The 21,504-nt window shown below is 37.4% G+C and overlaps 1 protein-coding gene and 1 long non-coding RNA gene across 14 annotated transcripts in view; both read right to left on the bottom strand.

Annotated features, from left to right (window-relative positions):
* The window catches only part of LOC122566686, a 116,154-nt gene that overhangs the window by 56,110 nt on the left and 38,540 nt on the right, over positions 1-21,504 (bottom strand). For 2 of the 12 annotated variants that reach the window (XM_043724305.1, XM_043724308.1), the window contains exon 3: positions 17,502-17,555. The exons of 9 other annotated variants lie outside the window; for them this stretch is intronic. In XM_043724305.1, coding sequence (XP_043580240.1) covers positions 17,516-17,555 — 40 coding nt within the window. In that variant the 3' untranslated portion in view covers positions 17,502-17,515. Of the gene's footprint in view, positions 1-14,790; positions 15,133-17,501; positions 17,556-21,504 lie in introns of those variants that run through there. One more of the 12 variants, XM_043724303.1, reaches the window with a different exon arrangement.
* Positions 2,540-8,308, bottom strand: LOC122566688. Of its 2 annotated transcripts, none has more exons than XR_006316591.1 (3): positions 8,030-8,308; positions 6,656-6,846; positions 2,540-6,569 (listed from the first exon to the last, which is right to left on the bottom strand). It is a non-coding gene; the product is annotated as an uncharacterized LOC122566688 (long non-coding RNA). The 2 variants fall into 2 exon arrangements; XR_006316590.1 differs by having other exon boundaries at positions 8,037-8,308.

Genomic DNA, 21,504 nt, shown 5'->3' with positions numbered 1-21,504 from the left:
AAATAGTTGTAACGATCGTGTTTAAAGAAAAGAAACCAAGAGGCGGAAAATTAGATGCGCGATGAATAAATTCTAAATCAAGTGTTATACCAGATAATGAAGCTTGATAAATTGAAAAAAGTGAAACAGGCCTAACTGATAGTTGATGATTTAAATGGTCACGGTTTTATTCTCCTCGTTTCATTCTGGTTCCGAATAATTAATTAGTATATTTAATATGCTGCTGAAATTACAATAAGCGTACTGAAATTAAAGCGGAAATAATATCTGCATGTGTTTTACAAGTGCTTTACTTTCTCATTGTTCTCGGCGTTATATCGTTATTGTTCCACAACAAGATAGGAAATTATGCAAATTTTGAAATACGTGGCCAAACCGAAGCACTAAATTACCAATACGTTGCTGCTAAAATATATATGATTCAATAAAGAAAAAGCACTTTTTTATTATATACATATATGTACTACTGTGTAGATATACTTTTACACAAAAATTTGATCTCGTCGAGAAAGAAACGTAAAATTTGGTCAAAGCACGTTGCACAGAAAAATATGAATATGATGACATAGATACAAAACTTTTGCGTCGTCTCTTTGCTTCTTTCCAACCTTTACAAGTACGTAGTTAGTTTAAATGTACGAAAGAATAGCCAAGCCTATCGAAGATTGATAAATGTCCAGTTATTTCTAACCAGTAAGCACGTCCAAACGCTTAATCACAGTATCGTAAAATAGACGTACACGTTGGAACGTCGATCGACGACCTAAAGTGGTCACCGCAACGACTCTACACCATTTCGTTGGACGAACGAGCGCCATTTGACGGCACCGCTTTAAAAGTCTAATTATTTCCAGATTTGTGGATCGTTCCAATAAAATCTTCCGAGCGTATCACTGAGTTTATGCCGCGTGTGATGCGCGCGTAGAACAACAATGAGGCCGCGAGCATTAATTAGAATTTCAATTAACCGGCTGGTAATGGCGCACGCATCGATCAGTGCATATCCGTTTTCTGGAAACGGCAACGGCCCAGGTCGAAATCCCGCGATCGCTCAGACATTAGCCCATAAAAATTGCAAACTCGTCCTTGTTTGCTCGGCAGACCGCGTAATTAGCATCGATTGCGAGGACGACGTCTCTTTCTGAAAATTACCGATCGTTCCTTTGGAGAATTTAATCCTAAAACGTTGCATCGAACTTCGATCTAACCAATCTGTCGAAATTTGATCAACCGTAGCGAAAATATCTTTTGTTTATTCGATTAACCACCACTGAGCTCCGTTTAGTTTGATTCTAATTATTTAAATAGTCGTCAATTCTCGAAGACTCGGGAAATCGTCTCGATACCACTTTGCCTCGATTTAATCTCGTTATCTCGTATTTTCGCGATTTCCTAATTAACTTTGCAGATTGGTTTCTTAATTTTATGTAGCTAAATAATCAGATTTGATATAAGGAGAAAAAAAAAAAAACAGAGGACGTGAGTTAAATGCATAGATAGATATGCTATTCATTTGCCATGTGAAACTTGATCTAACATTGCATTTTATTCAACTCTTCTTAGTCTTAATATTTAAAATGTATTATTTTATGTTATAACTTAATATGTCAGTTTTTATTCGCTATCGATTATGAAGATGTAAAAATTGATAAAAATATATAATAATGGAGAACAGTTTACCGAGTATAAACCAGATGGTTGGAAAAATGTCGTTTGTCACAGTATTCTGTATTCCTCAGTTTCTTGGCAACTCCGACTAAAATAATTTCTAAGATTAAACAAATCTTTCCTTTCATACTCACGAAGAGTTGGAGGACAGAATACAGAAACGTAAATTAGCTGAAAAAGAATACCTTAATAGATTAAGAACATCAGGAATGTCGTTCGATTATTATACCGACAGCTGTGAGGAGCCACATAAGGGAGCACTCGCAAGAAAGCTAAATAACTGTGCAACAATTTCGTTTATTTGCTTTGCCGTTTAAGTTTCTTCTGAGTCGCAAAATACAGGAAAAACTGAAAAGAAGAGAACAATCGTAACAGAATGAGGATCGACGATCGTCGATCATTGTCAAAGTTTTGTTTTCCATTAGAGTTCGTGTAATTAATATCATATTGAGTACACAGAGACTTGGTCGAGTGAATAAGTACGTGTATCGTAGATGGCTGGTAAAGTGAATACCGTCTAAGCGAGATATTCGAAAACTGTCCGATTAACGATCCGAAAGTGCCTCGGGCCAAGATTCAAAATACCTCGACGGACGTTATATTCTCGTCGTACATTCCTATGGTGTCCTGTGTTTCAGCTACGGCCGCACCAACAGCTTCTGCAGCTTGTCTCACGGTACCCATGGAAAACTTTGGGACCTCGCGTCGCTCAATTTGCATCCACCCATCGAGAATGGTAATTAAGGGCGAAGCGTAAACCTTGATTAGAATTACAATCGTAAACGGCGTCGGTTCGATCCTCTGAGCGATCTGCTATTGCCAGAGGGTGTACGCCAACTTGAAAACTGTAAATTGATCGTGACGCTGGGTACGATCCTTTGGTCTTTGAGCAGCGTACGTACGTAGTTTTATACGGCAACACGCGGCTATACGAGGATTTCTTTCTTGAAAAACTTACGTCAATTACACGTGTGTTTACAATGATTGATAAAACATTCCTAGACACATTTTACGTGTATAGTTCGCAAAGTATCGGAACAGTCGGTTATTCGCTAAATTAACGAGCCACTATATTTAGCGAGACTATCGTTAGTGATAATTCTACGATTAAAATTAATACTTACGCTGTGTAACAATGTTTGGCTAAGTGTACGTCTGCAACAAGCGTCCTGTAATTTCTGTGTAACTTCATTTTCGAATTGATTTTCAACTCTACTATTACGATCAGCTACTTTGTTATAGAACTGGTAGTTTCGTAGTCGAAAGTTGCGTGACCTATTCTTTCAAATGATGTGATTACCGTGAAAATATAACGGCGCAAAGAATAATGTTGATTTAGTTTTCAATTTGAAACTGCAAAGAGGTAATACGCCTTTTTTAAATAAAAGAAAGATATTATTATGCTAACCCGAACGAACGCATTGTATTTCGAGTACGAGAGACAAACATTTAAGGTCACTGAAACGGGGTTTAATGTACTCGTTGTGCAAGGAACGGATGGAGCGAAAGGGTGTCTTTTATTGTTACAGTAACGCGTTGCTTCGACATTTTAATACACAATTTTAATACAATTAACACGCAAAGATTTTTTGAGGTGTTTTTAAAAGTAAAGTCCATCTTTCCAGAATTATTTTATTGCAACAGCTCGTCCATAAATGTTTGAAATGTATCTGCTTCTTCTAAAAGAAAGATATCAACGATTCCCTGTAACACTTAAACTCGGGTGACATTAATTCATGCGTTGTGTAAAACTAAACTTGTTAATTTTAAAAAGAGAATCGTGTATTTGTAGCATGATCGTTACATTCAATTGGATTCTCGAGATTTCTCGTGATCGCGACGCATTCCGGCGCGAATTTTCGTAGGCAACTCGGCTGGAAGCGACGCGATCAGTAAAAAGGTGGAAAATATCGGCCGCTAATTGTCGATTCGGCCGGGTATTTCTGAAGAATTATCCTACGCTCTCGGGTTTTCTTCCATGCTCAATCCGAGTCCATTAAACGCAAAGTCAGTCGGGCAAATTCAATAAGCGAATCGTTTTCGCGCGCGGAAATTAATCGTTTCACCCATTAAACACCGCCATTGAGAGTAATTCAGCGGCGTTTCTTTTCTTCGCGTGCCATTGCTCCGTTGCTAGAGAGAGGTTGAGGAGACTTCAATTTTCCCAGTTTTCAAAATACGCCAGACCGATTCACTAAATGCCCCAGCCAACGTTTGTTTTTTCTATTGGTATTTCGAACAGATTTTCTATGCAGATACAAATGGAACAATACCTGCTTGATCCTGCTTATTATACGATACGACACACAATACGACGCGATAATAAAATAATAATTATATGTACGCGAAGACAATAGACGAACGGTCACGCTAGAAACACGTCAGTATGTCATATACTTTCAATTAAATATGCAAAACCGTTCTAAATTTGCAGTAATTCGACGTGGCACGTCTCGATATATTCCACAAACATCTACCTAATTCGCCTAAAATAAGTTCAACTTAAAACGTAATCGTATCTTATTATATGCCAAAAATCATCCTGTTCCAGCTGAAACGTCCTGTACAACGTACACGTTTCGTCGTCGCTCCGTAGGACTCGAACCGAAGCAGCGGGAATATCGTTGATGAATTAAGCCCCGACGAAACACGCCCGTTATTTTCATAGTCCGAGCTGAGACTTCATTGTTCGCAGGCTCAGATTTTCTGCCGGATTACCGGCGGCTCGAACCAGCCCGGGTTTGCCGACAGATTGTTAATTGATCGGAAACACGCACGGTTGCGCGCCACCCGCTGCTCCGCTGCTTCCCGATAAATATTCTCTCTTCGAACGTATATACCTCGTACGTGTATATACGTGCATTTATGTGTGCGTATTGGTCGAAAACAATTAGGGACGATTCGCGTATCTGAACGATTCGACAGGACGAATTAAAACGAACGCGGGTGAAGGATGTGTAAGAGAAGTTCCGGCATTGATACGAGGCGAGGGTTGCTTTGACAATAGGATGGCTTCGTGTTTCTTTGGAAAAAAAAAGTGACACGAGGTATCTGGCGGCGTAGATAAAGAAGAACACGGGGCAAACCGATCTGCTTAAAGGCTCGTGTTCTTTTGGCAGCTGAATCATTCGCTTTTCACTGGATCCTGTCCAGAGTTTTTGCCGAGGATGGAATCTTCGCGCTCGTGATAAACTCAGATGTATTATGCCAGGCAGAAGTATGCAACTTGTCGATGCTATCGTTAATTTTGATGATAGGTTGATTTCTGCCATTGTATAATAGCTGTCTGTAGAAGTCTGTGACGTTTTTACCGAATAGGTTGCCTAACTGTTGTATTGTGTTTGAAGTAATTTTTTTTAGCGATTATCATCCAAGCCGTGTCAGAAATAAAGGCATTGTCTTCGCGTGTATTCTTTGTTTGTTCATAGATTCGTCGATTTTATTTTTACGAAGAATCTTGGATATTTTTTATCAATGTTTTATTTCGGTGGATTTAAAATGTTACGAATTATTACAACACACGTACACGCATGCACACATATTGCACAGAGATCTGTCATCTTCTTCGAATTCTCAAGTCATCCTGTTTTCGATCCAGCCCACGTCCTTCGTATCATCGAGTTATTTTACGTTTGCTCGATAATCGTATCTTTCGGACATCTATTTATTTGCAGTCATTTTTTACACGATTAACCTTTAAACTTGCAAATAAATCGGCGATTAACACCAAGTGTATGATTATTCTCGTATGCTTTCATCGTCTTACGTATCTATTTCTACCTTAGCGATAATATCGTTAGTTGGCTGATATGACAACTGTGACAAGCAGTGTGACATCTGTCAACAACGAATGGTTACTTAAACATGTATCTTTATGAAAATTTTAATTCGATTAGAGAAATATTTGTCAACGACGAGACTTGATTAAAACACAAAACATCCCAGTGGAAAGTAAAATTTACGCAGAGAAGTAAATTTCGCCAAGTACTTATTTTCCTCGGATGAAAAATAATGTATTAATTACGAACTTTCCATGCGAATCGAATATTTCTTTCGAACATGAACGCGTATCGTGTCATACAGAAATGAGAAACGACGAAAAAATTGAACGGCTTTCTGTCTTACGGCTCCTGCCACCGCCATGATTCCGTGATAGAGCATTTTTCAGCTGCATAATTACGAAACATTTTTTTGTTACCTGTCTCCATAAAACAAACTGTCAAACGTCACGAAAAAACATTTTCAGACACCCATGCTTCGCGGGAATAAATGAATTTATGTTCACCACCGACGTATTTTCCAAACTATCGCGTTACAAATCTAATATCCGCCAATATCAGACATTGTTACTATGTAACGTGACAATAAATTGTATCACCAATCTTTCAGAGTATCATCGCAGTCTTCGAATATAAATTAACGCGACAAGCGAAAATTTCAATGAGAAAGCGAACATTTTCCGTAACTTGTTAACTCGTTAACGTTAAGTTTCCTTTTTGTTCCTTTCGTTAAGTTGTTTTATCGTCTCCTTATTAAACGTTTGACACAATGTTAGAGAAAAGGAATATATCTTCGATCATTCATTCTCTTTTTCTATCTAGAACCATTTGCATTTCAATTTAAGTAAGTATAGAATAGTCGTCTAATTTATAAGAATAATTTATTCAAGCTGAGTAATTTGCCTCGTAACGCAATGCAGATTTAACGTAAATTCTATTATCAACAACTTTTTAATCATCTCTGATCTATACTTGAAAGTAGATTATTTACCTGCAGGCTATCAGTGGTGTGAGAAATATATCTGACATTTACATTGACAGCTCGATGGCTATAGTTTCCTACAAGGATATAACTTCTGCTCATCAAAAGGAAAGAAGTTTGTTCAATGTTAATACTCTCAGCTGCAATTATCATAATTCAATAACGTATGTATATTAGCTTATTTGTGGAAGTAAGTTTGTCGTTCATATTACCGATACTTTTATACCTGATAGTTCCTCGTTGATCAAGATAACTCTACCATAGAATTATCCAAATTATTTTCTCGTTTCTGAAATCTTCTCTCACTGGCCTTAAGATGTACGATATTTTCTCATTCTTCCGTTATTATACCAAAATAAGTTTGATCGTACTGAGCAAAGTCCAAGACTGTGTTTTATGATATTGAAGCTTAAGTGACTGGAAATAATTATAGAAAACGTTTAAATATTTTTTTCTTAATACCTTCGATTCTAAGCGGATTTATTTTACTCGAATAAAGCGTTTATTTTTTATTGGAATCAGGTTTTTGTTGAAACAGAAAATGAAAGCGTCCTGACCAATAAAACATTCAACCAAAATTATGCATCATTTACAAATTTTCTGCGTGTTCTTCCTCGAGCGGAACAATCGTATCGAATCCAAGATTTCACTCTATGTTTCTTCGTTCCGACGAGATGATCTGCGATTCGACGTAACCGCGAACGCGATGTCTGCAATCAAATTGTATATTCAAGCCAATCGATGACTGAGAACAAGGTAAATCCGTCTTTTCGCGTAATAATAGAGATGAATACTCTCGAGTGGATAATCAGAGCCGATCGATTCGTCGACTATCGTGTATCGTTCCGCGGACGTATCTTTCTCGTTTAAACTATTTATCGTGGCATTTGATTCCTCCTCGCCTCGAATATCATCATTTTTCCGATTTGCTTAAGGAAAGAAAATTGCGGAGATTTTAATGGATAACGAAATTCCCTGGGGTTGGGTATAAGAATTTGAAGTTCGGGCAGCTTAAAACATTGTAGATCGAACGAATAACAGGAAATTAACGAGTAAATGGTTTCTTTATGGCGCTGGATTGCATCGGACCAGAAGAAATTCCAGATACGAATAAAATCACGCGTTCCAAATGTAATTTCTTATATTTATTTTGAAAGCAAATTATACTTTCGTGGAATATAGAAATATATATTCTTACAATAAAGTAATTACTCGAAATTCATTTAAAACGATTATTCCATTTTAATTTCAACGCTTTCAAATCACTTATAATGTTAACTTTCGCGTGTTTCACGTATTTGAGTAATAATGGGAAATTTTAAGGTGCCGAAATACACACAATGCATACATGTGATAGGCAAAAATGTACGAAATATTTATTATAATATTTATTAATAAGCGAAACAAGATTTCTGTCTACGTTCCATTCCTTAAATTCGCGGGAGTATAAAAACGCGTAAAAACCCGTAATCTACGTCACTAAAAAAAAAAAGAAAAAAAAAAGAAAATAAAAGGAAAAGAACCAAACTCCTGAACAAACATCCTAAAGAGTCTCCAGAAAATAATTCGCGTCATTTCGACCGAGGCACCCTGTACTTACTACATACTCTGTATAATAGTATGGCCGTGTTGGTGCAACGACTGTTGTACACACTGTGACGATGTATATGCAGGCGCAGCCACGTAAGGCCTTCTTGTTCCGTGACGAGCGACGTCGACGATGTCGCATTTCCGACAACCACGAGCAACATGCGTGCCTACGCAAGATTAGCGGAATGAGCGTTCACACACGTGCACATAGTTCACAATGGCGTACGTATATAAGTGTACACGTATAGGTAGGTGCATCGAACGAAGTCTGGTTCACGTGTTGTGTGTTCGAAGCGACGACTTCTCGAAGAATCACGGAGCCTCGCGTCCGAAGTAATTATTATCTGCCGGCACGCAGCGCGGAACGGGAAAAAAATAATTGTAGGTACGATCGAAACGAGCGGACCTGACGCGCAACTCGCTCGTTTATGCTCGCTTCTTCGCGGCCTCGATATATCAGGATTAGAGGCGCCTCGAAACCGTGAATCGCTTTAGGGATGTACTCGAGATAGGGTCAGGTTTAATTTGTCGTTTGGTAACAGCTGTACGATTTGCGATTACGAAATACCTTTGGTGTTAAACTTTCGAGATCTTAACGACTACGATCGAAGAGTTCGTGGTTTTTAGGGCTTGAAACGATTTTCCAATTGCAATTATTTTTTTAGATGTCGATGAGTGAGATAGTTGCTGGAATCAATAATACCGATGCACAATTGGAAAGAATTCCTATGGTCCTGAGCTCTTTTAGCCAATTTCATTTGGGAATACGTTGATTGAGGTGATTCCTGAATTAATAATTTCATTCTTATTCAATTTCAAAGATCTATCGAACGCATTTATATGTATATCGAAGGCGAATCATAACTTAATTTCTAACATTAAACGCGTGATTTATTTAATTTGTCGTTTGATAGGCAATTTACGATAGGGAAAATTCAGTTCGTATAGAGCGCTCATAATCTCGTTGAATTCTAAGTTGTTCCTTTGGTTGTAACTTGATTTTGAGAGTTATGTTCAAGTATAGGTTGTTACCATTGAGTAAAATGGGCTTTGATTACAAAATTGTTCTTCCGGTTAAAATTCTTTTAACGTAAGCCAAGCATTATTCGTTTCAACTTAAGTTTATAATATAAGTTTGTCGCTTTCAAGTTCACTAACGAATCCATCGAATACGTTTAATTATGTAATGCCCGAGTTACAATTAATACGTAATGGTATAACGAGCTTGAATCTGTCTTCGATTCCAAAATGAAAAATTAAAGATGTAATTAATGTGCTTCGATTTGTCAGGTACATCTCGTAAATAGTTTGTACAGAAGTACAGTGAATGTAAAATTTGGTAACAATATTATTGGCTAACAATAGTACATATGTTACAGTAGCGTGATTTTGTCGGAGATGACAAGATATTAATTTTCCGCGGAGCAGGTCACGCAAGTGGGTTTGTTGTATCTCATGTTTGAAAAAATTTGATTGTGTAACAAAGTTTACCTTGCTGTTCTTTTGTTTTTCATTCGTTACATACGTAGTACTGTAGATAATTTTATTGCTAGTTTTCCAGTAGAATTTCAGAAATAGTAGCACAATGTCATCTTCTTAGTTAAATACGTAATTTATATCGAATCTTTTAATTTTAATATATGTACGTATAATACGAGGAAGAAATTTCCAAGATTTAAATACTCACGAGGTGAACAAACTATGTTAATGAGATGGATTCTGAGGGAAATATCATATTTCTTTCAGCTATCCTTAACTTTGTGCACAGGCGAACTTTCGTGTTGAGCTATGCACGTCCTTTTTAATATTTACGATGTTAAATATTCGAAATATGAACTACTTCGTGTTTCTTACTGTACACTGGAAATACCTCAGAAGTAGCACAGTCAAAATAAATATTTTAATAATCTGGATGTCATCTATTACGTCATTGCCAACGAAGAAGATGTAACACTTCTTAAATAAGAGAAAACTATGAGAAAAATTTTATTACGAAATACTTTATTTATCTTGATAAAATTGCTACTCAAAGAATGAAAAAAAAAAAAAGAGAAAGAAACCGTTACATTTAACAGATATCCTTCTTCGTGTGTACTTATTTTATCACATTGTATCTCGGCTATAAAAATTACTATTGCAAATATTGAAAAATTCATTTGGTATCCTTTAGAGTTATAAACTGAAAATGGCAAAGATTACGCTTAATACATTCGTTTCGTCGGCATCGTTCTTTCCGACAAAACGTAAATATAAGGGCACTGCGTTATCTTTCTTTGCCTTTCATACGATAAGTTTCGCAAGATTAAAACTAACGTATCTTTTAAACTAATCATTTTTTCGACGAAAGTACCTTAATGCATACTTTTCTGTAGAAACTTCAGAAATTCATCCAACGATATACAAAAGACACGTAGATCGACTTGAGAAAGTTTTATTGTCATTGAAATGAAAATGTCTCTTTAAATGAAAATGTAAAAAAGGTTGAAATGATCAAGCTTTCCTCGCCAAGTCAAACAACTTTCATCTCGAACATTTTTTTCGTATATCCTTACAGAGATGATCACGTGTGTACTTTTAAAACCGACATACTGTATAAATATATACATAATATTGGAAGTTTATTAATACACGTTAATCCAACATTTCTATAGCTCATTTGCATCTTGGCGATTTACGATTCGGTCGACCTATACCACGTACCCACGGATATTCATAAGATCGTTCCGAAAATCGCGATTCCTTGGATCCATCGTGCGTCTCCGCGTGACAGGATTGCGCAACAGCCCCCGATGATTGCGCAACCGCGGAAAAATTATGCAATGCTCCAGTGAAAAGTCGCTGCGTTCGCCTCCGAAGACGCTCCTCGCTGTTGTTTATGCGCGCATCGCATAACTCGCGGCGGTGTGCACGTGGTTATTACAGAAAATTACTCGCGGACTCGTTAAAACGCGCGGAGAAACCTTGGCTGGGTCTGTCCGCGAGTAAGTCGTTGAAAACGGTGAACGTTCCTGCGCCACGAGCGCCGGATTCGGGTCAATTAAATGCCGATGGGAACGTGGCTTCTTGCTTTTTCAGGGATAAGCATCGCGACGCGTAATGACCCCTTTGTTAGGGGCAATGATATTTTTGAGCCAGCGAAATTATCGAAGAGATCGCAGCTGAACCTACAACGCAACGATTTTTCTAGTTCTTTGATTTTCTAACGTTTCTTTTACATGGCCTTTGACACGTTGCCTGCCACTGTCATTAGCAGTCATCGGTGCCGCACGTTTTACTAAATATTTTTAGAACGCCTAGAATTAAACAATTTTTAGAACGCCTAGATGGATTAAACAATGTTCAACAATATGAATGATTTATGCAACAATTAAATGTATATAAATATTATGTAATATATTTGAATCTATCGCGGCCTTCGCAACGGCAAAATGTATAAAATACACGCGACAGTCAACCGTGTAACAGCCGATATTTGTATATTTGAAAGAATTTTTCCCCATTTTTCCCCATACTTCTAATTTGATTGAGTATATTAACGAGACGCTTAGGCTACGTATTAGCTCGTTTACAAAAGATGGTCATCGAATCAGAAGAATATTGGACAATGTAAACAGTTGTGCAAAAGTCGCAAAATATATATTACCTCGCATTTATTCTTTGGAAACGTTAGAAGCATATCTGGGTTTACCTGATGGGGGAAATATCGTTGGTTATAAATAGCATCACAGTATAATAGCATAGCAAAGAGCACTGTCTACAAACGAATTATTTTTTTTTATTATGCATTGACAATGGTTTTCAGAAAAAAAAGATTTTTCAAAAAAAAGATTTAAGACTATCAAATGGATTTTTTAATTATTTTTGTACGATTTTATGACGCATATGTAAGTTGGCAATTCAAAAATGTTTCAGCCGAATGAAGGGGTGCGTTACGCGATTGATAGAGGAACGGTGTGTGCGTGTGGAAATAGAGCGGATGTAGAAAAGTAAGTGTAAGGTATGAACGAAGGGAAAAAGCGAATGGAAAATGTAAAAGAGCGGAAAGAGTGGATGTCGAAAGGAGAAGATTAAATAGAAAGTGACATTATCAACGTTAAATATACAGCAGTTATTTAAATTATTTAAACACTCGGTTCCTCTTGTAGAATAAATAGAATTTTCAACTCTATTATATATTTTGTTTATTGGGGAATGAGATAATCAAAAATATATTAACCAAGTATAAAGTAAGTATCAAGTATTAGGTAGAATGTAAAAATAATAAACACAAAATAATTAAAAAGATAATATTTCCTTGAATATTATATCTTTCCTTTTTTTTGAAAAATTGGTAAACTTTTAATAGATACTTAACAATTTATTATCATCACATTTCAGTGAATAATTGAACCTAATTCTTCGTTAATTTGTCGTAGATCTATTTTAAAATCTCTTGAATTTGATATATGAATTTCTATTTAAAAGGTATTGTTTCTTTGCAACATGTTGATACTCTTTTATTCGAACTGGAAAAAGTTTGTTAAGTTCCTTGCTGCTTATGAACAAACGATATGAAGTACGATTAATGACAGATGGGACAATGAATTGCTTTCGGAACGTAACTGGCAATACGGTAATTTATTTATTTTTCATATATCTTATAATTATCACATATATTATCCAATATATACAATAATACAGTCAATAACGTAATACGTATTATGATATATTAATTAACGAATTAATTTACCGTAGCGATAATCGTATTTATAAAATGTGAAACGCGAAACGAATAAAAATGTCTTCTGAGAAAATATTTACGGAAAGAAGATAATCAAAATTCATTGCGACTAATCGTCATCATCGGAACCTAATTACCAGTTAAGAGAACACCCAGAACCTCCTATTTTCTCCATGTATAAACTATCGACATAGTTTCAAACATACGCTCGATGCTCTTCAGAGTTAAGCCATTTCTTTACAGAAATCGCGATATGTACTATATTCGATCGATTAAGAGAAGATATGGTAAACGTGCGAATCGTAGGGAAACCCACGGAGTTACGTACGATTCATCAGAAGGCATTGATTTCCGTTTGTTTTCACGTGCGAGTTTGTTGAATTAAGACGTAAATTGCTTCATCGAACAATGCTTCCCATGGTTCTGTGATTCTCTCCGTTTTATCCTGTGTGCTCGCTTTTCTTCCCGCGTTACCGAATCTCGAATGCAAATATGTCAAATAAACGTGAATACTTGGAGTACATACATACATTAGGCTGTGTGAATATACAAACGCTAACTGTGCAAACGTACTATTAGCGTACGTATTAAACATATGTACGCACTAGTACTAGTATACGTATGTACATTGTACATTCCACGAATTGATTCAACGTAGCGTTTGTGACTCTGCAGCTCAGTATCGTTTAGCGTAATTTTACGAGTTAAACACTTTAATGCGTTCACTGTTGATAGAATATGACGTTGTCTACGCTACGTATCATTAAGTAACTTTTACGCAATTATAACAATTTCCTTCTCTAACGAATAAACAAAGTTCTAATTGTAGAGCATTCGTTCCTGAACTTTATTTAATTTCATTCTTCCCTTAATTATATTTCTCGATAGATAGAACATATCCGCAATAAATATCAAAGTGATTTTCGAGATTATAAATAAGAAAAACAAATTATGACATGAATTAAACATCGTACAACCTAACATGTTGCACGTGTGATATTTACAGTATCAATTTCTATAACACTTTCCTGTCTCTACAATTTCCTATTTTTACCGCAACATTTTGAATGCCTCGAGTTAAAATTTTAATAACCATTTCGATCACAAATAAAGATAGAAATGTTTCATATAAAAGAGTAATCGACGCATAAAACGTAGATAAACGAATAAAAAAGTTTTTAACGCAACTTCGTTACCGCAGAAAAACACAGAGCATTCCATCATCGTTTCATATAAAACTAACATACACACACGTGGCAGGTAGACGATTTAAAAACAGTTCAAATACAAAACCAGCAAACGGTCTATTCGCCCAGACGCCCAGTCCGATCAAAAATCCAGCCGGAGAGCCGCTTCATTCATTTAGAAACGGGTTACGTTCCGTCGGGAGTCGGGGACTCAATTTACACGGCGAAGAATCGAAGTTCCCATTACGAGGGGAAATAGAAGCAAATCATTTGACCAAACACAGTTTCCATTCAGCGTTTCATCAATTAAATAAATTCGACAAGAACCAGGCCCAGGACAGAGTATTAACCCCTGTGTTCACGATTCAATTTTCTACCCCTTTTCTATCCCTCTACGTCTCTGAGATCGGCAAACAGAGTGGAGAAATCTCTAAAAGAAGAAAAAAAAAAAAAAAAACTCTGGAAGATTGTAAGATTATCAAATACATTAATGCGTAGACGTGTGTGTATAGGTACATGATTATTTTTGACATTATTGGTAGTCGTAGAACGTTCGATAATAAATTTTTATTTCTTTCCCCTTACAATTTTATATTCTTATTGAAATACCTTGATTTCACCATCCTATCTATGTTCATCGTACGTATCGTGTATGTGTATTATTCTCGAAAGTTGCAAATTAGGAATTTGCAAATGAAAGGATCTTCAACAGCTTTTCCATCCACGATTGTCAATAGAATAATTAATATTCTATTCTATTATATTGGAAGAATAAGTTATTTAATAAACAATGTAATTCATAATTTCTTAACTTTATAAAGATTCTCTCTCTTTCCTTCTACTCGTTATTAATTCCCCATTATATTATATTCCCGTTATAATAAAACTTCTAAATACCTTCTAATATAAACGTACAAACTTACGAATGCATGCAGATACCAGCAAGCACTAACGTATGTACATACCAACGATCGAATCTTCCGTCTCTTCCGTTTCCACGTATCAATCCAGATAGGTGGAAACACTACGGTACACGGTCATTTCCGGTGGCGATAAGATCGACCGATTCGTCGAGGATCGTTGCAATTAGTAATCACGCGTGCATTCCGTAACGCGGTTGCGCAACGCGATGTTATACACGCGTGTATCCTGCGTCCTTTTTTCCGCTGGAATCCATCGAGTCGAACAAGGACACGAGTATTTCTCCTACCGATATACATATATAGCATAACATTATTATTTCTCCGGTTTCTCCGTTGGTTCTCCGGCTGCTGTCCTCCCCCCCCCCCTCGCCTCATCCACGCTCTACAACTCGTATCACCGCCTATCTATCTTCTCCTTCTTTTTTCATCCCCCGTTTTTTCCATGATCGCGACGCCACCGGCACCGACGGATCGTCGAATAAATTTTTTATCGCTGCCGCCGACGAACCACCTAGCACCGACTCTTTTTTTTTTCTTTCCTTGTTTTTATCGATTCTTCTAGTTTCCTGTTCCGAGGCTGCCACCCTCTACCACCCCCTCTATCGCCCATACTTCTCACCCTCTTTCAACCGTGGCCCGCGATTCTCTTCCCGCTGGATCCCTAGGGTCATTTTCGTGCGCGTTAAACGTTCTCGCGGGATTCCGCGCGTATTATCGACGATATCGTGATTCGGACAGATTTTTTTCCTCCCCTTTTTTCTCGTCTTTTAGGTTTCTATTTCTTTTTCCTCTCAAGGATTCTTCTTCTCTTTTGGATTTTGATTCTCTCCTTCTTTTTTTTTTATTATGCGGCTTATGTTTGGAGGAATGAAATTAGGCACGACGGATATTAGCGTAGAAGAATAATGTTGTTTCGTCGAGTCGACGGTTCCGTGAACGATCGATGGCTCGTGCGTGTCTGTGTTCGCGTCGCGTGAAGGATTTTCGCGTTGTTACGGCTCAGCCGTTTTCTTGGTTAATGGACTTTCGTCGGGGCACCAGGTCGATCGTGAACATCGCGCAGGTCGGAGGTGAATTTTGGGCATTGGCTGTATGTGGTAGGTGAACGAAACGTTTGGATAGCGTCGAATTTATTTTGTGTGTGAAACGTGAGAGAGATACACGGATAAATGGAAATATGGTGAATGGTAGAATTAGAAGTATCGTAAAAATTAAGTTGTGTCGATTGTAATAGAAGTATCAAGTTGCAGTAGTATTGTAAGATAATTTGAAGATTCGGATGCTTAAAAGGAAAGAAAGTTTGAAACTGAAAAATATTCGAAATTCAAGAATTTAGCAAAAAGGTAATAATCGTGGATCAATCTGATGCGTCGAAAATTTTAAAATTACTACACTAACTAGTTGTAACAATTAGGTTTGTTATTAACTCTTGGAAGCATAAGTACGCTCTATCGTACATTTTATGGTACGTGAAATTATTGACAATCATTAGAAAAATATTGATATTAACGGAAGACTTCTGATAGGAAGGTTACTACTAAATAATATTTAAATATTCTAGTAGACTAGCTTGTCATCTATCTATCATTCGTTTGATTGTTATGTAAAAATACAATTTGTAGGTGCACGTACGTGTGTGTTAAGTGGTAAATGAAACTTTTCTTATCGATATATAGCTCATTCTTTTATCGTTGTTTGTCCTGTTTACATTTGTCCTCGTACACTTTTATTTCATGCTGTTTTTAGCATTCACGTACTGCCAACCGTTGCTTCTTTTCATTCAACGGCGCGAATCTCTTAAAATGTCAAGAATGTGTAAAAAAAAGTATCCTTTTCAAATCCATCGATAGGAAAACACTTTATAAATTGAATAGATAAACGTGTAACTCAAAGTTTCATAATTCGTCGTTCAACTGTTTTCGATGTGAGAAAATATTTTTCTTTTAATATAGAAGAATAATATTAGTACATGTTACGGTGTAACGTAAAATGTATCGTATTTTTCGACGATTAATTTCAGATTTAAAGAGGAACATCAGGAAAATTGAATTTACAAAAATGATCGATAAATTTCATCGAAACGGACAAATTAAATGCAACTTTCCCTCCAGTCTTTTCTACAATTTGACGTTCAATGAGTCACGTTTGTATTCAGAGTCGATATTCCTGGGCGAATCTTTAAAAAACGAGAGAAGAAAAAAGAATAAACTGGAAGCGTGTGGAATTATTGTTTGATGCAGACTTTTCCGACACGCAGTAGTAAATCTACGTTATGCAAACATACTGTAATGATACGAAGTAACGTTCACAAATTGCGTGCTGGTAATACATGCGTATTTGGATTAAACTTCCTCTTATGAAACGTGTTTTTTATTACTGATACTATCTAAATAACGCGTATAATCTCATTAAATTCCAACGCACTTCTTACGATCGTTTTCCAGGAATTTTCATGCCTAATTTTTCAACACCGGTTATAACATAAACAATCAATATTTCTTGCCTTATACCGGCATCAAGATCTCAAAACATCGATAAACGTACGTTTTTATTATACGAACATTATAAAGGCATAGGCACGTGAAATGGATGACTTACCAAAAAGACTACAACGATTGTATAATACTGAATTGGTTGTTCAACCAGAGAATTCTTTTTAGGAATTTCTACGCCATTATATGCATGTGCAGTAATGCGTTTTGATGCCTGGAAGCATACGAAGGATTGTTTGTTATTAAAGTCTAAATTTATCCACAAGTTTCTCAAATTCAACATATCAAATTAAACATACACGTACAAGTGTACTTACATGTTACCTCCTCTTTTTCTACTAATAAATTATATTTCCGCTTGCGAATTTTAGGTAGAAATCCATCAATGATTCACGTCTTAAACAAAAATCCACAAAAGTCCTAACGAATCTTAAAACTAAGTAATACGTTTAGCAAAATTCTCTACAGAGTCAAAGTTCGGCATTGTAAGACCATCAAGATCGATAGAATGATTAGAGTGATCCGAAACGAACATCACATAGTTGGAGGAAAAACGCAATGACTATGACATAGCTACACAGTGGATATTTATACAAATTTATATATACCTTTATATAAATACAATAAAACCTTGGTAGCTTATTACGGTTGTACATATTACAACAAGTACTCTACTTTGAATTTTTTACATATCGCATTTCGAAAATCGTATAAACCAAACAAATTGGTCAGTAGTACAGCGGACAAACTTTATTTACTAAATAAAAAAATATCCTTAAATTTCTAAACTGAACCCACCTTCGCAACGAAAAAGAAAAAAAAAGGAAAGAAAAAAGAGGAAAAGCATCAGAAAATTACCCAGCTACCCAGAACCTGTATAACCAACTCCTGAGAATCTCCTCTTAATTTTCCCGCCAGATGCAACGTGCATCTACCTCACATCGACGCACGAGCAAATCTATGCACGATAACTCGAAAACAGTAGGCTAGGTTCGGCATTCCTTGCCTGTAAACTGACTGACGTCAAAGAGGGAAGGATCGAAAGCACGATGCTTGATCGTCTAGTCGATGATCGTTAGGTAAAAGATGGTTGCCGATGGACTTCCGGAAGGGAGCGTAGGACGCGATGTCGAGTTTGGTCGAGCTCGGTTCGCACGGTCCGCGGGTGCGATAATCTTTGAAAATTGGCGCGATGCGAGAGCCGGGGCCGCATTCCACCGATGCTGAAGGAAAAATCGAGGCCAGAGCCCGCGTATTACGCCCGTTGGTACCCGGTATGTACGTACGTGCATGCACATCTCCGACGTTTGCAACGCGGAGCACACGTGTACAGCCACCGAGCGAGCCGCGGTCGTTCGGCCCTCCTCCTGGCCGACGTCGTTCCACAGCCAGGTATTTACAGAGGCGAGCAAATAGTTCCCGAGGCCTCCGCGCTCCTCTCGTGACTACTGTTTTCAGTTCGTGGTCGACTTCGATCGACCTTTGATCGATCGTGAATGCACGTTTAATCGAGCGTGCATGAGTCGCACGGCCATGCACGCCGTTCCTCTGCCTTCCACCCCACGACCAGCCAACTTTTTCTCTCTCTTCCTGCCTCTTTCTTCCTCTTTTATGCTTTCCTATTCTCTCCTGCTTCTCCTTTTTACGTCCGATGTTTCGCTTCGCTCCTTCGACTCTTTTGTCCGCCAGACAAAGTCACTGTGCTTGCTCGCGACACAGGACACCTCCGTTTTGTAAACGCAGAATGGCAACTTTTTTCGTGTTTTAAATTTTACAGAGTCGCAAGGTAAATCGATGGGTAATTGGGTTTGGCTCGTGGTTTCTAGATACTTTGGCGTTCGTAGGTCCGTGGTTGTGGGAAGAATTGCTATAGTTGCGTGATTGGTATATGCAGTGGCGGATAACAGGAAATTTAAAATTAAACTTTTTTTCGTCCGTCGTTCTAAATCATTTTGCATGAGACTTGGTTTGTTTGGTGTTTTCGCGAGAAAAGGTGATCGTGCAGGATTACGGTGGTTCCAAACTATTCTTCTAGGTGTTTGAGCAATTTTTCTGGATAGAAGAGAAACTGGAGCGAAAACTACCAATAAATGCCGAAGATAAGATTCAGAACACGCGCGTTGAAACTTCTTCTGGGTTATTAATAATAGTCGGGGTATCATCAATTACGTAACATGCGGCAGCGTCACTTTCTTTTTACGACGACACGCGAAGACGTGTGATTCCAGGCGTACACACACGGCCTGTGTTAATTATGGTTAATCCAATAATACGATTTACTATCCTGCGTTGCTCCAAGAGCCATCAGCTCGTTTCGAGCTACACCGCTGTTACCGATAACACGCGTTCCCGTGCGCTGTTTCTCTTCGAAACACCGTAGTTTCTTCCTTTTCTTTAAATTCCCGCTGCGCGTTAGCATGTTCCTTAATAAGAGTATTCGACGTTTTCACGATCGAAATTAAAACAGCCTTAAATCGAAACATGAAATTGGATCGCGAGATCACGCGCCCCTACGGGTTTAACGTCTTCATACGAGCAGATCTGTCTTCCCTCGTCCGTCGATTTACCAACGGGAATGTTGTGTCGCCGTTCAGTCGTACAATCCCTCCATTGTGTCGCCTCGAAAAATATCGCGAGATATTTGCGAATAATTAATAACACCGCAATGAGGCACGTGATAAAATAATTCGTATAGTTTTCGAATCATCGTTTCGAATCGTTTTTGCACGAGTCTCGTGTTGTTTGCGGTGCGTTTGTATGAAAAATTCTTTAAGGACATAATTAATGATATCTCAGCTTCTCAATTACTGCTTTACAGAAGTTGATGGATTTGTACCCTCTATATTCTTTTAATGTCGTTTTTCAATAATCGAGAGTCCATTTTTAAATATACTTTCATCTCATGAACACGTCAAAACTCAGTTTTCTTTTCCTATAATTATTCCTATTAATAATTATCAATGCCAACTGAAACATCAGTAAGAAAATCCTACTACCACGTATCGTAGAAATATCAGCAGCTTATAAAAATCTTCGTTTCTGTCACAAATTATTGGAATTAGGTTTCCAATCATACAGCGGACATAAAATCTAGATCTCTTCCCTGGAACTATTTCATCTTCTGAGAAGCTGCGAATTTTTTCCACGTTACAGGTACGTCTTTTGTTACATATCCGATTATACGTATACTAATTGTTATTAGGAGATTCTTCTACCAATATTCCAATAAAGCAACCATCACAGATTCCTGCGGTATTTCACGAACTCTCCAAATCCCTGGAAGATGTTCCGTGCCTCTCTTCCGAGGGACTTCGTTTCAAGAAACTTTTCCTAGTTCAGTGGAAACGATCGTCAGTTTGGTAGCCAAAGAGGATCAGTTTCGAGGGCGAAACTGGCGAAAGAATGGCCTGCCGCAGGTGAAAGCGATGATCGTAAACGATTTTGAGACAGTCTGGACGTCGAGAGCGATCGCTCGGGGCCACGGATAGAAGAGGCTGTGTTTAAAAACGAAAAATTCAGCCGAGTCGGCTCGAAACTCTCCGGGTCTGCGTTTGAATAGCTAATGTTGCGTGAGAGACGCAATGGCGGCAATTCTGCTTCGTCTTCTCTCGCTGAAAATGGTATGCGTGAATGCGTTTCGTTGATCGACGAGGCGTATACGGTTCCATTAAAATCGGATACATGTATAACTTCAGGACAGTCTTTCAGAACATCCGCTTGATTTTTGACGTCTTGGAACGTCGAGGATGCACGACGTAGCTTCTAAGAGGACTTAATTTGCAATACTTGTAAAACTATTTAATATAGTTTCGTACTTGAGTCGTAATATTTTTTTTAATGACTTTAGAAGATTATAGGCTATTTTAAATTTTAGAGTAAATTATTCGAATATTTTCATTTCAATTAGTTTAGATCAAAGAAGATATCTCATCGATCCTGATTTGCAATTTCTATGTTTTATTGGATAATTTTAAGAAAGAATACTATTTTGATGTATCGAAAACTGAAGCTAATTGTAGTACCTTTCTTAAGACCGAAATTTAGAATCAGAAATGATAACCTTGAAATCTTCTAAATTTCTAACGCTAATTTGCTATTTCTAATTTGAAAGAGAATTGAAAAAGATACGTACAAGATTGATTTTTTAGCTGCTTAGGATAAAT

Source organism: Bombus pyrosoma, linkage group LG4 (assembly GCF_014825855.1).
Source record: "Bombus pyrosoma isolate SC7728 linkage group LG4, ASM1482585v1, whole genome shotgun sequence".
Taxonomy (NCBI): domain Eukaryota; kingdom Metazoa; phylum Arthropoda; class Insecta; order Hymenoptera; family Apidae; genus Bombus; species Bombus pyrosoma.
Note: the sequence above shows the minus strand (reverse complement) of the source record. Positions and strands in the feature narration are given on the sequence as shown.